The sequence below is a fragment of the Bacillus rossius genome, chromosome 1 (genome assembly GCF_032445375.1).
Source record: "Bacillus rossius redtenbacheri isolate Brsri chromosome 1, Brsri_v3, whole genome shotgun sequence".
NCBI classification, from domain to species: domain Eukaryota; kingdom Metazoa; phylum Arthropoda; class Insecta; order Phasmatodea; family Bacillidae; genus Bacillus; species Bacillus rossius.
Genome location: NC_086330.1, coordinates 53452470 through 53470091, shown reverse-complemented (window position 1 = coordinate 53470091; position 17622 = coordinate 53452470). Strand labels below are relative to the sequence as shown.

Genomic DNA, 17622 nt, shown 5'->3' with positions numbered 1-17622 from the left:
ACCTAAAATAAGTTTGACACAAGTTGGAAGAAATTATTTAATAATTAATATGTTGATTACCTATATACAATTCATCAGCTGATAAAAAGGTGTGAAGAAAATTTTTTTCTTTACAATGAAAATTTAATTTTCTTTTATATTTACAATATTGTATAAAACGTATCATTATTTAATTTGCTGAAAATAAAAAAAAATTAACTGTATGTATTTTAACATATGCAACAAAAACAATTTATTCTTGCTTTTTAACTGTAGCTATGTAAAAATTTGTCGAAAATTATACTCAAATTCAGAAACTAAATAGTTAACCAAATGTGATGGAGTAAACTTCATCATGTAACAGTATACCTAGTTAATCCAACAAGGTAGGTTTTCATAAGGGAATTTTAAATAACTATGCACACACAAAAAACCAACATCTTCCCCAACCCTATTTGGAGTTGCAAGTATTCTACAATGATTGCAACTGCATTATAGTGGACAAAGTTAGAAATGTTGGAGTGGCACATGTGAAAAATAAAAATTGTATGGTATTTTTGGATAGTTTTGCCTGTTTATCTCCTAAAACCGCACTTTTATATTTATTTTGAAATATTGATTGAGGGGAAGTCAATGTATTCCAGGAAATGGTGGAGCATAATACATAGGTTTGTTTGCACTAATGTACTATTTGCATCTTAAATGACTGAAAACTAAAGCAATGCACAAAAATAATATGCAACTATGGGACAGGAACACAAGGAAAATTAATATATAAAAAACTAGGCTATTTTGGAGGTAGTTTAAATCCCTACGGCATGTGCACATGTTAACATAGGATAAACCATGAATTCAGTGAAATTTTATAGTAATTGTGCAATGTTACAAAATTTACACTTGAAAATAAAGAAAAGAATATTAAATTTACATGAAACAAATTCAATAAGTACAATAAACTCTGTAATAAATAATTATATATACAATTTTCAAATTGTCTAAAATTAGAGTTATGGCTGGCAACAACTACTTGATCTGTGAACTTATACGAATGTGATTTCAGGATTATGTGGACATGTACAGAATCCTTCGTATGAAGTTTACATAGATTGAGTTGGCAAGGGCTCCTACATTGACACTGTGAATAACGCTAAAGGGACGTTAGATTTGAATTGGTTTTCAAAATTTATCTAAAGTTTTGAGGGAGTGTTTTATAACGCTCACAGGTTAGGTGAAATGTAAAAGTTGGGTTAAGCTTACAGTGTAGTGTGAAACTTTTACTGTAGTAAAAAGGTATCTCTCTTTGGACAAAGTTTGCACACATACTTTATCAGTTTGACAGTTCTGAATTCCAATTCATAGTCATGGCTGCTAGTTGTAAAAATTTCTTGCATTAAAAAAAAATTATCAGTGTATTGTTTTAATTTTTTTTTAAATTAAGTAATTTTTAAGACTGCGACAATTGGGCACAAGCCCAGTGGCAAGCAATCACGTACTCTGCTTTCACTCGTATCCTGAGCTGAGCCACACTCCTTGCCATCACACCTCCCCATCCAAGACATTCCATTCTCCTATCAATCTCACTGCTGTTAAGTTTTTCCCACTTTCCGTTCTCCTCCTCTCATTTTTTATTACATTACTTCCTGGTTCAGACAAATGTGAAAGTGATAATAGGATGAATTTATGGCCAGCCTACTTAAGTGTACGTAGATTTTGCACTGAAATTGTTTGATTGCTCTTCATCAGGGCCATGGATGACGGAATAGTGATGGAGAGCCTTCAGTGGGATATCATTGACCTGGCAAACCACTTGCGACAGGAGAGATTATTTGTGTCCTCAGAGTTGCAGACTCTTGAAGGTCTTAATACCAAGGTAACGATTTTTTGCATATTTTTTTTTATTGTTTTGTATTGACACGTCCGTAATTTTTATCTTTGAGCTGTACTTAAAGTTTACAACCCTGAAAATAATAATTAGGTATTTAATATTTAAAAGTGTTGCTGAATATGTATATTTTCTTTTAGATCTTTTTTGTTTAACATTTAAGGAACTAGGGATTTATCTAGGATTATTTTGGTATTAGTTAGTGTTTGACCTTTTAAATTATTTTTTAATATGCAATTGTATGAGATGAAAAAATAATTCTATAAGAAAGTTTTTACAAATTTTGTTGCTAGTGCAACTGTTAAAGAGATCAGTTATGTAGTCACACCTAATTTTTGCTGTAAATCCACCTTGTTGACAATATGTAAATTTAGATACATGCAAATATTAATTGCTGCTAATATGTTGACAGGGTTTTATAGCCAGTGCCTGAATCAGTTAGGGTTGTGGGTTTTAGTGCGTCAATGAATTTAACATCCGCATCTTTGTTGACATTATAGGGTTGGAACTTAAATAGAGGCAACACTGCTGTAGAGACGCCATGTAACGGAACCAATTAATGTCACTTATACCTCATGTTAGTTACATACCTACCTTACCTCAGAGCAATAGACTCTTCCTTCCCACATCACGCACATTCGCACTGACTAGAAGACCAGAGCCTCATGTTAGCAGGCGGTCGAACGTAGTGTTGTCACGATGTAATGTGCCAGAGGTCATACAGCACGACAGTGTCATCAAGGTCTTCAAGAGGCTTGCGATGAATCTGTGAATCTGCATTGCCTCACAGAACAGTGGCAAGGTGGGTAAAATCCTTCAATGAGGGACGCCAGAATATGACTGACATGTGTCTGCCAGTTCGTCCTAGTGTCAGTGAAGAAGAATTGTATGCTCTTGCAGTGTTACTAGACAGTGACCAATGCCATACAATTCGTGAGCTGGCTTGAGAGACAGGATTAGTGCATATGACTGCTTAACATTCTGAAGGAACGCCTGGGCATGAGAAAAATTTCATGATGATGGGTTACGCATGATTTTACGGAAATGCAGAAATGGCTACAATACGACGAAGCTCGTAACCACTTGGAGCGATATGAGCCCAAAGGAGAGGCTTTCTTATGCTGTATCATTACACTGGATGAGACATGGACCAAATTGTACAAGCCACAACTGAAATGCCAATTGAATGAATGCTGTCATTAGTGGTCACCCCAAAATTCAAAAGTTCGTCAGAACCCCAGCGATGTGAAAGTTATGGTAATTCTCATGTATGACTGTGATGGTGGTGTTATACTAAACATACTGTTCTCCCACAGTCGACTGTAAATACACAGTATTATTGTTCTTTTTTGGAACATGATGTCCAACCAGCTTTCTGCAGAACCCACACATCATTTTGCATGACAATGCTCGGCTGCATGCAATGCAAGCTGCGACTAATTTGTTCGATTGATGGGGCTGCGAAGTGCTGTGCCATCCACCTTACTCCCCGGACTTAAACCCTTGTGACTTTGACTTGATTCCTGAGATGAAGGAATCAACCACTCCATGGCATTTTCTTCAGAACTGTTCCAGAGATTCTTTAGGCAGTAGATCGCTCCATTCAAACTGTCAACGCCACAAGCACTGCTGAAGGTATCCTGCGACTTCCACATCGCTGGCAATGGGTTATACACAGTACATTGGACAGTAAAACTAAATAAAATGTATCTCTTTTGTATAAGTTGTAAATAAATAGTCGCCACTATTAACGTTACAACCCTCGGTAAATGATATGTGAATACTTACTTAACCTTTGATGACCGTGGACAGGGACGGCAAGTGCAACGTTCGTGGGCTGTGCAGGTGGTGTCGGTGTCGTCTCGTCTGGCTCAGCTCGCTTGGGTGACAGCTCAGCAGCGGGAGAACTTGAACCGCCTGGTCGTGGCCCGTCCCGACTGCACGCCGGCCATCTGCTGCCAGCGGGCCAACACTCTAGAGACGACTGTTTTCGTCGACGGCTGCAAGGTCCTCGGCTTCCAGGCATGTTCTTCAGCTTCAACGGGGATAATAACTGTTTAAAAAATATTTATATGCAATGTTGCATTTTCCTGGTTAGGTATACTGATATCTAATCATTTAGGTGCTGCATAGATCTTGTAGGATTACACTCATCGTTCATCCCATGTGTGTTGATTGTCTGAGCGTACATGTGTATTAGCTCTCTGCAGATGCTATTTAGGGAAAATTAGTTGTTTATGATTCGTATTTTTAGTTTAAGGTATTTAATACAGTTGATTGACAAACCCTTCTCTTTTTTTTTTAAAATGCAAGATGTAATGAGACCAGCATATATTGATCAGAAAAATAGTGAAGTGTACACCTATCCCTCACTTAGCACGTCTTCAGATTGCACGAATTCATTTAGCGCAATGTGAATTTTACTGCCCCAGTCTCGAATAGCACGTCTGTAAATTTCAGTTAGCGCAAAATCTCTGCGGGCAAAAAAAAAAGTCGTGCATGGTGCCACGAAGTCGGTTTCAACTTCTGTAAACAACAGATGTGCCGTGGCATGTAGTTAGGTTTATCAGGGGGGGGGGAGGAAGAGATGCACGCGCAGGTCTGTCTATGCTATATTGCTATCAGCTGTTGTACAAACATCAGCAACAGCAAGTTAAGCTGTGGCTATGAAGTGTAAAGGACCAAATGTTTTTACATCCGCGCGTATGACGCCGTGCCGTACCGTTGTCGCCTAGCCACAGACCAGGCCGTGAACTCAGTCTAGCCAGTGGCAGGGAATTCACACAAACAAAAGCAACGTCTGCCTATTCATCTGCCGGGTACGTGCGTAACCACCTGCAGTTGGAATCATAGTGGAATCAGGCTTCCAAGTGAGAACATAATGGATAGTGTTCAAGTATTTGAGACAAAACTAGAAGTATTACGGCGCACGGATTGTCATGAAAGCCACACTTATGTTGGTCGCTCTTTAGTTTCAAGCAAGTCAACTGTGCGCACAATCATACGAAATAAGGACTCTATCAAACGTTTATATGTCTGATATTGGTTGTATGTAATAGCGGGAATATATTTGTCGTTTGATACCGGAAAAAATGAACAGATGATTCACATGGAAAAGGTTGTTGAATGAATGTTGCAAAGGAAAAAAAATAACCATTGGCCTGACAGGATTGATGTGAACCAGGTGGTGTGATATGCGAATAAGCACTTTAATTTTTAAAAAATTGAAATGTAATTATCAGGACAGTAATATCGGTTTCACTGTCATTAAAGGATGGCTTGGAAAGGTACGCGACGTGAGTTGAAGGTTACGCCCAGGTGGGAAAGTCAGCCAGCCAACTGATGATAAAGTACATAACCATGTATCTCCCGTTAGGCGGTGTCATATTTATCATACAAAGTGCGATGGGAGGTAGATAAAGATTAATCGTGTGACATATTTATTGTTGAGTGTTATTCTACGCATTTATATTACGTAAAGTATATTTTTCTACACAATTTTTGAACATGTTAAATAAATTAGCCTTCCTATTTATGGAAATTAATGCTTCAGAATACACAATATTGAATAACACAAGCATTTTTAGGAACGCGTTAGTCATGCTAAGTGAGGGATAGGTGTACAGTAGAAATGAAATAATTCAAAAAATAAGGAAAATATAAACAAATGCTGTTTGATTAAAGACTTGAAATCATGGATTGTAAGTACAGTATTTATGCAAATATAACACCTCCTTTTTTTGCCAAAAAATAAAATCTATACCTTGGAAGGCTGTTATATACGAGTTACCGTACTAGAAAAAACGTGTTCTGATTATTACGGTATTACAAATCGTCGTCACTTGCACTGCTGGCAGAATCGCTGTCTGAAGACGTGTCTGAAATTTGCAGGATGTCGTCCTCTGTGCCGTCCAAGTTGGATGAAATATCGGTCACTTTAAAACTTTTGGCAATCATTTCTTGCGAAATGGATAGCCACGCCGCCAAAATCCACGAACACACTGTTGGTAGTGGAGCATGTTTCATCCGTCCAGTCGGTGTGTGGGGTCGTGTTCAGCTGTTGTCATCCACGTATTATATTGGTGCCTAAATTCCACCTTGAACAGCCTGTTCACAACGACATCCAGTGGCTGCAAAATCTTTGTCATGCCCCCCGGGATGACAACAAGATTGCTGTCTTCCTTTATACACTGATTCACAGGTTCAGTTAGGTGGCCACGAAAACTGTCCAGCACTAACATGGCACACTTTCGCAGCAAACCACCGGGTCGACGTCTCCACACACACTTCAGCCAGTCCAGAACAAGTTCATTTGTCATCCAACCCTTTTCTTGCAACCTCACGATGATTCCTGGTGGAAACACATCCTTCGGCAAAGTTTTCCGCTTGAATATTACGTATGGGGGAAGCTTTTAGCCGTCCACTGTAATAGCCAGCATAACCGTGCAACGTTGTTTGTCAGCACCTGTGGTTTTAACGGGAACTGACCTTTCTTCAACCAGTGGAACTGTAGTTGATTCAGGCATTTCGAACCACACCGGTGTCTAATCGGCGTTGCCGATTTGCGATAGAAGATAGCCATTCTTTTTTCGAAGGGCAATTACGTGTCGCTGAAAATTTAGCAGCTTCGCTTCGTATTCCTCTGGCATTTTTGCGCTAATGTTGTTCTGAGGCGAATAGACAAGTTTTTTCTCTTTATGAACCTTCGTACCCAGCCGTAACTAGCTTTGAAGTTCGCTTGATTAATGTTGAGATTACGTGCAATCTTGCTTGCTTCTAATTGCAGCATTTCTGTAGAAACAGAATAACTGTCTTTCCTTAAATTGGTCATATACCTACTCAAGTAGTTGTTCTTCCACTTGTGGATACACACATTTTCTGCCAAAAAAGGCACTTTTGCTTTAAGGTGCACACTGAAGTCTTTCCTTATTTCTACACCACTCATGAATGCACTGCGCATTAATAGAAAAATGTCTTGCAGCTTTACGTTTACTGTTTTCCTCTGCATACCGCACAACTTTCAACTTGAAAGATGCTGTTTAACTTGCCCTAGTTTTACCCATTTCCAAGCAACGTACATAGACAATAAAGGTTGGCTGACCACGTATTTACTACTGGCTAACTGTAAAAAAAAAACTCAGGCTTCCGCTGAGTTACAGCAGCATTGTCGTAAAAATAACTTGGGCGAGTCCATTCGTTTCTACTCGGGGGTGGTGGGTTAATGGACGTTTCAGGAATGTTTTTTTTTTTTTTCCACGGGTGTTATACTTCAATATTTAAAATTCAAAACTAAGGGGGCTGTTATACATGGGCGGGTGTTATATTCGCATAAATACAGTAGGTATTTTGAAAAATGATATAGCACAAAATTCGTGAAAAAGGACTAAATTCAGTCGTTTTTACAGTTTTTAGCGAAGTTTAAACATTTTTGTGGTAATACAAAGTTTGGCCTGAAATACGGCTGCTTTCACGAGTTGATCAAAATATCACATTGTATGTCATAGATTTGTAACTCAGGAAACATATTGTCACGATCCACCTTCAGAGGGGGGAGAGAATCGTAGCTCTTTACATAGAAACAACTCGCTTGGCATCAACTAGTCTTAACTTCATAAAATACTTTACTGTACCTAGGATCATAGGTTCGTCATCCCGTACAGGATGTCTGGTGAGAGCTGAACTAAGGAGATTTTGCAAAATAACATAATACTTAATTAAAATTATTTTATTCTTAAAGTCAAATACTCAACATCATTTTAAAGAACATTTAAATAGCGGGATTACAATTTAAAACAATAATCTCTTTACTTCCTTAACGATTGAACGACCTTACAAGAGAGAGAATGAGAGAACTTCACTAAACACTTCCCTAGTCCTTCCGAATACCTCAAATCATAATTAATACTTAAAATTAAAACAAAGATAAGTCCATACTCACATTTTCCGAAAAGCCTTTCTTGATCGATTACTTTAAAAAAATAACGTAGGGGCCTCTCCTGCCCTTGAAATCCCGAACGAACATTACATTTTAAAAACTATGACGCGTGACCCCTGACGAGGGCCATAGCCTCCGCCCGAAAGCTTGACGACTACATTATGACCTAACTTAAATTAAACGACTCGTGGCCTCTGGCGTCGGCCATAGCTTCTGCCCGAAAGCTTGAATTCCTACATCACGAACGAACTAACAACTCGTGACCACAGGTGAGACGCATAGCCTCCGCCTGAGTGAGCCTGAATTCCTACATCACGAACGAACTAACAACTCGTGACCACAGGTGAGACGCATAGCCTCCGCCTGAGTGAGCCCCGAGTCACCACTCACTTGCGCTTAAATTCGCGCGCCCTGCCGCGCCTACCATAACAAAAGCTCGTTATTGAAGTCAAATTTACTAAACAACTAACTAGAACATCTGGGAAGACTACCCCCCCTCTACCCCAATGTGCAGGCCACACCGCGCGGCTTGTTACGACAGCGCGCCCCAGTAACTGCGGCCCGTGGCTGCGCCAGCGCGCGGCCAAACAAACAAACAAAATTCTGCAAGCCCGCAGCGCGCCGCGCCGGCCCCGTGCCCCAATTACATGGTCACGCCACTTGCGCTGACGAGTGAACAGAGCAGCCAGCCCAGAGTCCCGTCAGTAAAGTCCCTAAATTTGATTTCAACAACCCTGCAAAATTTCAACCCGCGACATAACCCTCCCCTCACAGAGCTCGAGCCCCATCGAGCTACCTCAAAATTACAAATTGTCTTTTTCCATTAAACCATAACTATAAATTCCTCATTTCACAAAAATAATAATTTTCTTAGTTCCTTGCTGTCTGAACATACATCTAGATTCTGCATAAGATTTATTTTAAAACAACAAGTATTCATAAAATTAAATGTAAAACTTTTATCTGGTTTGTTCTCACAGGAACCTTCAGAGGCTCGAGTTCTCAATTCTAAAAAAATTGTTCTGTTAGTGAAGCTCTCTTTACAAATTAAATTACTGTTCTTAGTTTCTCAGTATTCGTTAAACAATGTGCAAATTCTTGATAATTATTATTATTTTTTTTTTTTCGGTTTCCGTTTATTACCATACTTCTTTCGTTCTTCAAAAAAAATTAAGTGTCCTTACAGTGTTTCAATTAATTAAACTCTTATCTCGTGAAGGTTGGTGCAACTCCTCGAAGTCAGTGTTGTCGAGAAGAGTAGCTCCCTGGGCTGGCCATCAGCAAACACCACTCAACTCCAACAGCTACTGGACTGGCTTCCAGGGCAGCTCACAACTTCTCCCCACATCTGCTTCGGAGTTGTGCCATCCTCATCACGAACAGATTACAATTCTGAAACATCATCAACAGGCATTACCATCACGCCTGACAAATACAAAACTAACTACTAAACTGCAATCGATGGGCAAGGATGCAAACACACAAAAAAATAAAATTAATTAATTCAACTGCTAACATAAAGTATCCCACCCTTAGCATAATCTAATCAGGCAAATAATTTGATAGGAAAAACTTAAGGAAGGGAAACATGACCTCCAATGATTTTCCCTAACTCTTGAGTCTTGATCTTCTCTATACAGCAAATAGTCCCCACGAAGTAACTGGGTTGAAGGTCAGTTCACATGACCCACCCATAACCTCTTCTACTCTTCTTTTCTTCTGGGGGCAACCACAATGCCCACCAATCTCTCTCCATGGTGCCGAACCAGCTATCCCATGAGAGTAAACAACGTAGTCAATAGAAGCGCAGAGGGGAAACACCAATCTCTGGCTTGTCGAGTCATAAAACTGCTTTATCTTCTTCTTCTTCTGAGTAAAAATATCTGACTAACCTTGCTTCTATTCTTCCAAACAGTAAAAGTTCATCAGGTATCTTCATGAAAGAAACATTCTAACTAATAATTCTTCATTTTTCTTCTTCTTTATTTCTGTTAGTTGTAATAGAAGGCCATGTTAGGGAGGTTATAGGGAAAAAGAGTGGCCAATTCCCACCCCATCACCCACCTAGATCATGACTAATTAACTTTTAAACTTTCTATTTCAAACAAATAAAAAAAAAACATTTTTTTTTTTTATTCAAACTTTTAAACTATAATTACTTTTACTTCATAACCTCAAAAGCTAATCAATAATTCTAAATGAAATTGTGATTTACTGCATCCTTGTTCCATCCGATCTGTTTGTTTATAACCTTTCTTGTAAAGTATAAAATTTTCAAACATTACTAATTCAAAAAAAAATTAAATTCTGGTGTCCTTTGAGTTACAATTAACTTTACTATTTCTTAGCTTGAAATAATTTAAGTTTTCAGAACTATTTCATTGTCTAATTCACAACACTTAAAAATCAACTCAAAACAACAAATCATCAAAATCAATAAGATCATCTGACCTACCTATCAGTACTGTGAACTTGAACTGTTCGTACACATTTATAATAAGCTATTGTATTTAAATTCCAACCTAAATAAGGTTTAAAAAAAACTACTAATCCCTCTGTAAATTAAGAAAATTAACTTTAAAAATTAAACTTAAGGTATTAGTTCTTTTTGACAGCTACCACAACTCACTAGTTCCATTACATTACTATAACCTAAAAAGTTCTGTAAATAATGTTTATAACAAAAAAAAACTCCAGTTACTGTCTTCCATAAAAAAAAATAAAACTTTACATGACCTTATTAATCTCCACTTGTAAGTCCATGGCTGCCAGCTTTCTCTTCTCTTGAATCTTCAGTCTTGGCTCTTGTTTCAGTGATCTTGTATCTTGTCTCTCGAACTCTTGTCATCTTGTAAACTGGACTGCTGCTCAGCTCATCTTAAGGAATCTGTAACAGTTTCAAAAATACATGTTAATTTAAATTACATAATTCCTGTTCTTTGGTCCTAAAAAAAAAATTGTATTATTAGTACACATTACCCTGAAACAACATTATTATTCATTGTTTATTACTTAAAAAAAATGCTTTACCATAAAATCCTTTTTTGTTCTTTTCATTAGGCCTATTTATTTTCCTTCTTCTTAATTAAATTCTGCTTCAAATGTTAATCCTAACTTAAGACCTACCATCTATTTATTATTCATTACCTACATTATTTATGTTACCCTAAAATTCCCATAAGTTTCTAAGACTTCCTATCAAAGACATTCTCTCTAAAAAAAAATTTACTTGTGACTCTTAACTTAACAAACTTAAAAAAAACTTTTACACTAGACTTAACTTATTATTCATTCTTAGTTACTAAATTTCTATATGTAAACTTTAGTACTTACAAACAAAAACTGCCTATTTCTCTCTACCTCTTAATCTCTTTCAATTATTACAATAATAATGTTACCTTGCATCTTTAAACTTTCTTCTTTTCAATTAAATTAGACATCTCATAACAATAAAAATTCTGCCTATACTCTTCTTATGGGTGTACAAACCAACAACAAAATTTCAAATTCTCAAGTTTCCTTATATTTAAATTATGCAATGCACATAACCTCTGTGGTGCCTGTACCCTTTTAGGCCTACCACCTTCTCCTCTCACAGCATGACAACTCTTATTCCTCGGGGTCTGTATTCACTGTTCCAAATCAAATATCTCAAAAAAATTAAAAACAAATTTATTATTTTAAGAAAACAAAAATTTACATTGACTTTACTATGGAGCCTGGAACTCTTAATGTCTCACAGCAGCTAACATGACTAAATCCCATGGAACCCCAGGTTTACATAACCTGTGCCCAAAAATTTAAGCATACCAGGCTTTCCCTGCACTGGTTTTACAGCATCACACACTATTTAGGGCCCCTGATCTGCCATCAGTCCCAAGGAGCTTTCCCACAACCCCTCTCTACACAAGCGCCTACCGCATTCCTCTCAATTGGCTATCGGTTTTACGGCATTCTTTTGAGATCCGACCATCAAGTTAGGGCTAATCGAACACTAAACCTCCATACTTCCAAACTAATGTAAATCAATTAAATTTTCTCTGTAATTTCTTAAAATCCAAATAAAAATTATTCAAACATGCCCAAGAAACTTTCAAAAAAAAAATTCATAATCTTATCTTCAAACCCTTAAAATAAAAATAAATAGATTACTCTGTTTTCTCCTTAATAACTGTAAACTGTCAACAAATATTATGTCGTAAATTTAACTATGCTTACTGACTCTAAATCATAAAATCTCATTCGTCCTAATTAATAAACAACCAATTTCCTTGAAATCTCACTGTATCTCTCATACTCAAACTCCACTGGCTGAATATCTCAATAAATTCAAAAACAATTATCTAAACTCTTAAAGAAACTCCTCCCCAATTATTCAAATTACTTCACCTTACTCAAAAAAAATTAATTAATTATCTAGCTATCTTCCATTATTATTTATTTACCGAACAAAACTTTCTCCTAAATTAATTTAGTAAAATTCAATTTCACATTAGGCAAGTACACTAACTCTCTACAGCAATGTTTCTCATTTCCCTCCTTCCTAACTGAATCCAATCTTACTTAACCTCCAGGGAATTTACCTCACAAAATAACCAAAAATTTCACTGTAGTGCCTATCTGCTATAGGCCCACTACACAGGGGGCTCTAACCCCACCAACAAACTTCATTGAAATGGTACCCTATCCCATACAGGATAGCCACTTCGGTACTACCATGGGGAACTCCTGCCCCAAACTACTCACAACTCTCAGGATTCTCCTGACCCTTAATTCCGTAGTCAGCCCATCTCCTATGGTCTGCGCTACAATTCCCTTTCTTCCCAGGGACACAACGCCTCACCTTAGGGTCCCTCGCCCTAATGAAAACATTAATTTTGTCTCTCTGTTCTTTTGGAGTAAATTCCCTCTACACACAAAATCTAGCCTTCCCAGTTTTCTCAATGCTTATCGATTTTATAGTGTACCTCCTTAATAATGTTTACAAATCCCAAAAAAATATTTTTAAAACCGAGGTAGAATTTAACTAACAAAAACATAAACAACTTACAACGAAACACTTCTAGCCTATACATCATACACTTCTTAAAATAAATTACTTACATACTGAAAGTTCCTCTTCTTCTAAAACACACTTAAATTTAAATTTATTTAACCAATAGTCTATTTTCTTATCGCTAAGTTACCGTACAGCTGATCAAAACAAGGTCACGGCCGTCCACGTCTCTGTACGTGCTCGTGACGTCACCGAATTCCATCAGGTGCGCCAACCCTCGCTTGCGGTTCCTCCGTTCTCCGCTAGGTCTCAGCACCTCCCCGTCACGTGTTCACTCTGCCACGTCCACTGACGTGTCGTTCTGAAACAACTCTCAACATTTTTCTAATTAAAACAAAACATCACTATAAATTCTATAACTCTCTTTTACATAAACTCTCGTTTTCTTTTTAATTCCTTTCTAACGTTTATCCTTCCCTCGACTGATTTAATTCGTACGTCTCGTCTCCTACGCGCACGACAACAAAACAAACTTCACTTGAAAATAATTCCTATTTACGACAAAAAATTTTTATTTTAAATTATAATTCTCTTAACCTACAATCTTAAATTAACTTTAATAAAACTAAACCACTTGCATTATCTTTATTAAGTATTTAAATTATAACGTATTCTCCTCACGTAAAAATCCCTGATAAACTCAACGACTTAAAACAACTTATCACTATAAACTTTATCCTTACAAGTATACTCAAATAAACATCTGTTACGTCAAAAAAAAATCTCAAAGACTTCCTCCACTTAGATTAAATTCCGTAATCCTCTCCTCAAGTAAACTCTTAATAACCTGCTATCAGAAGCTGAAACTAACTTAATAATAAACATAAAAATCTACCTCTCTCTCTCTCTCCAGAAATAGAACCTATCCGGCGAACTCTACCATTTCTGTCACGTGCACCTAGCCGGTGCCACCGCCATTTCCGTCACGATCCACCTTCAGAGGGGGGAGAGAATCGTAGCTCTTTACATAGAAACAACTCGCTTGGCATCAACTAGTCTTAACTTCATAAAATACTTTACTGTACCTAGGATCATAGGTTCGTCATCCCGTACAGGATGTCTGGTGAGAGCTGAACTAAGGAGATTTTGCAAAATAACATAATACTTAATTAAAATTATTTTATTCTTAAAGTCAAATACTCAACATCATTTTAAAGAACATTTAAATAGCGGGATTACAATTTAAAACAATAATCTCTTTACTTCCTTAACGATTGAACGACCTTACAAGAGAGAGAATGAGAGAACTTCACTAAACACTTCCCTAGTCCTTCCGAATACCTCAAATCATAATTAATACTTAAAATTAAAACAAAGATAAGTCCATACTCACATTTTCCGAAAAGCCTTTCTTGATCGATTACTTTAAAAAAATAACGTAGGGGCCTCTCCTGCCCTTGAAATCCCGAACGAACATTACATTTTAAAAACTATGACGCGTGACCCCTGACGAGGGCCATAGCCTCCGCCCGAAAGCTTGACGACTACATTATGACCTAACTTAAATTAAACGACTCGTGGCCTCTGGCGTCGGCCATAGCTTCTGCCCGAAAGCTTGAATTCCTACATCACGAACGAACTAACAACTCGTGACCACAGGTGAGACGCATAGCCTCCGCCTGAGTGAGCCTGAATTCCTACATCACGAACGAACTAACAACTCGTGACCACAGGTGAGACGCATAGCCTCCGCCTGAGTGAGCCCCGAGTCACCACTCACTTGCGCTTAAATTCGCGCGCCCTGCCGCGCCTACCATAACAAAAGCTCGTTATTGAAGTCAAATTTACTAAACAACTAACTAGAACATCTGGGAAGACTACCCCCCCTCTACCCCAATGTGCAGGCCACACCGCGCGGCTTGTTACGACAGCGCGCCCCAGTAACTGCGGCCCGTGGCTGCGCCAGCGCGCGGCCAAACAAACAAACAAAATTCTGCAAGCCCGCAGCGCGCCGCGCCGGCCCCGTGCCCCAATTACATGGTCACGCCACTTGCGCTGACGAGTGAACAGAGCAGCCAGCCCAGAGTCCCGTCAGTAAAGTCCCTAAATTTGATTTCAACAACCCTGCAAAATTTCAACCCGCGACAATATTACAATAAGTATTACAAAGTATTTCGATACAGTAGCGTCTCACTTATCCGACCTTTGCATATCTGACATTCCACATTATCCAACTTCATTTGAAGCGATGGGACACAGTCTATTTTTAGCCCGCGACTCATGTGTCTGGCATCCATCCCTTTCTTCCACAATGCAGTACACCCTACCTTCTTCCTTCACGCCCTACTTCACTTCCTTCACTATGTTGCCTACTGAATTCAGTGCAGTTTACCATTGTGTATGGATCAGTTTATCGTGTGATACATGCGTGTGTGTCTCAGTTTGACAAACATTATATGTTGTTTTGAAAGTTGAAATTTACACAAGTACCTATGACGATGAAAAGGGAGAAAATTGTTGTATTGATGGAACAAAAATTTGAGGCTATCAGGAGACAAAAGAATGCAGAAGATAGCTGACGACTTTGCGTTGGACAGGTAACAGCAGGAGACTGGGGAAAAAAGATCAGAAATAGAAAAATGTTGTGCATCAAGAGTTTTAGAGGGTGTATTCAAAGAAGAAAAAAACTATAAATATGTGACTATAGAAAAAGTTAGCAAAAGCTTTGTAAGTTTAGTCTTAATTCATAGCATATAGAATAAAAATTTTAGGGAATAAGATAAATAGCAAAACTGAACATTTGATTTAAAATTTTTGAAGTTACAAAAAAATTTAAACTTTTTTTTACACAGATTTTATGTTTTAGTCCTATCTTTTTGCAGCACTTTTGGGTAGGTAGATGCTGTCTTAGTGCAACTCATTAATGCCAAAGTTAATGAGGACTGCTTGCAGTTTCTTCGTTTAAATAGACTTCCATAAATTTGTCAATTGAGTGTAAGCAAGTCTCACACTGAGTGAAAATACATATTGCATACTGAGGAACATAAATAAATACGACTTGCTAGTGCTTCAATATATTTCAAATGAAACTGTAATTATCACATCAGCTCTCTAGTAAAGATGAATTTCAAACAAAAAAAATTTTAATACTGGAAATGCTTAAATTTTTTTGGGACAGTGAGAAAGCTTTTATTGTGTTTTTTTCTGGCATTGGGGCACAACAATTGTAAGATTGTAAGGAAAATGTGAAAGGTGAGGCTTACTCAGTCGCAGAGTAGAGTCCATTATTATGAAGGGACACTACGCTGCAAATGAGTAAGCCTCAACTTTTACATGATGAAATATAAAAAAAAAGAAATTATATGTTTATGTGTAAAGTGTAATGCCCTGAAGCAAAACTTGTATTATATATATATAAATGCATTATTAGAAGTACGAAAATACAAACCACAGTAGTAAATTAACTCTGCAGTATTCATAGACAAATATTGCAGAAATGTTTATTGAAGTAGGGTGAGCCAAGTTATTCGGCTGGAACCTCTTCACAGCTGCTTGCCCGTAGGCTTAGGTGACATTTTTTCGGTGAGCACTTTCACCTTAGAGCCCGAACGGAAACCTTCCCATCACGGCATGAAGACATTGTGGGCCAGTGAGAGGCGTGTGGGTTTTGAGCGAGGCGAGTGTTGTCGCCCGGCGGCAGGAATGCGTGGCGTACGGGGACTTCCTCGGGACGCTGCGCGCGTCACCCCGGCTGCTGGCGGGCTGCCTGGCGGAGGGGGACCGCCTGGTGCCCGACATGATGCACGGCGTCGTCCACTCGCTGTTGGCGGGCCTGCTGGGCAGCTGCCTCCTGCCCGAGGACAAGGTGCTCTGCCTGAGGCTGCTCCGCCGCCTCACCCTGCTGCAGCTGGCGCCTTCCGACAACCCCCGCAGGTCAGGCCCCGCCCTGCAAACATCTGTGCGTTCTCCTGTCCTGATGGCGAACCCACCGAGGCCCGTCACTATTTTAGTGCCAAACAAATTTAAATCAAGCGTAACGCGCATTAATTTCAATGGTTGCATATTAAGAGGATAAGAAAGGTCACATCGTGCATTAGTTAGGAAATATAAAAAAACATTAATAGAATCCAAACGATTAGACAGAATTCTACGGGGGTTGGTTTTTTTCGGGTAGAGTTTTTTTTATTACAGAGACTTTAATGTACAGAAATAGTCCCTTATAGTAAATAGTTTTTTTTTAAATGCAAATTTTTTTTTCCCCATAAAATAAGAGCTTGAAACCATTAAAAAAAATAATTGTAAAATTGTTAAAATTACATTTAAAATTGTCTCTTGGAAACAAAAAAATATTTCAATTAGCTTATTTTAACTTATTCAAACATTCTATTATTCAATTGTAAAAGAAAATAGTTAAAATACATCACATGTATTTTGTTCTAATATTTAGTTATTGTAGAGGTTTTTCTTATGTTATTTTAATAATTTAGCAGCCAAATTCTTTTCATAATTTTTTTTTTTTTGTTTCAACTCTTTATTTTATGGAGAGAAAAAAATTTGCAATTTTTTTCTTATTACTGACTATTTCTGTAAATTCAGGTCTTCTTAATAAAAATCTCTAGCTGACAAAACCAACCCCATTGAATTCTGTCAAGTCATTTAGATTCTATTATTGTTTACAAATTCTCGGCATTCATGCACGATGCAACCTTTCTTATCCTCTTAAAACTGTGATTTTACTGTTATAATGCGCAGTTTCTTCTAGTAGAATAAAGAAAAGGGCAGAAGTGTGTTTTTGTTGATACCAAAAAAAATTGATGGAAAACAAATTGG

General features: G+C 37.8%; 1 protein-coding gene across 2 annotated transcripts in view; it reads left to right on the top strand.

Annotated features, from left to right (window-relative positions):
* The window catches only part of LOC134536130 (GTPase-activating protein and VPS9 domain-containing protein 1), a 173520-nt gene that overhangs the window by 5947 nt on the left and 149951 nt on the right, over positions 1-17622 (top strand). For both annotated transcript variants that reach the window (XM_063375727.1, XM_063375719.1), the window contains exons 2-4: positions 1723-1849; positions 3707-3883; positions 16493-16725. In XM_063375727.1, the coding sequence (XP_063231797.1) occupies positions 1727-1849; positions 3707-3883; positions 16493-16725 (533 nt within the window). In that variant the 5' untranslated portion in view covers positions 1723-1726. The remainder of the gene's footprint in view (positions 1-1722; positions 1850-3706; positions 3884-16492; positions 16726-17622) is intronic.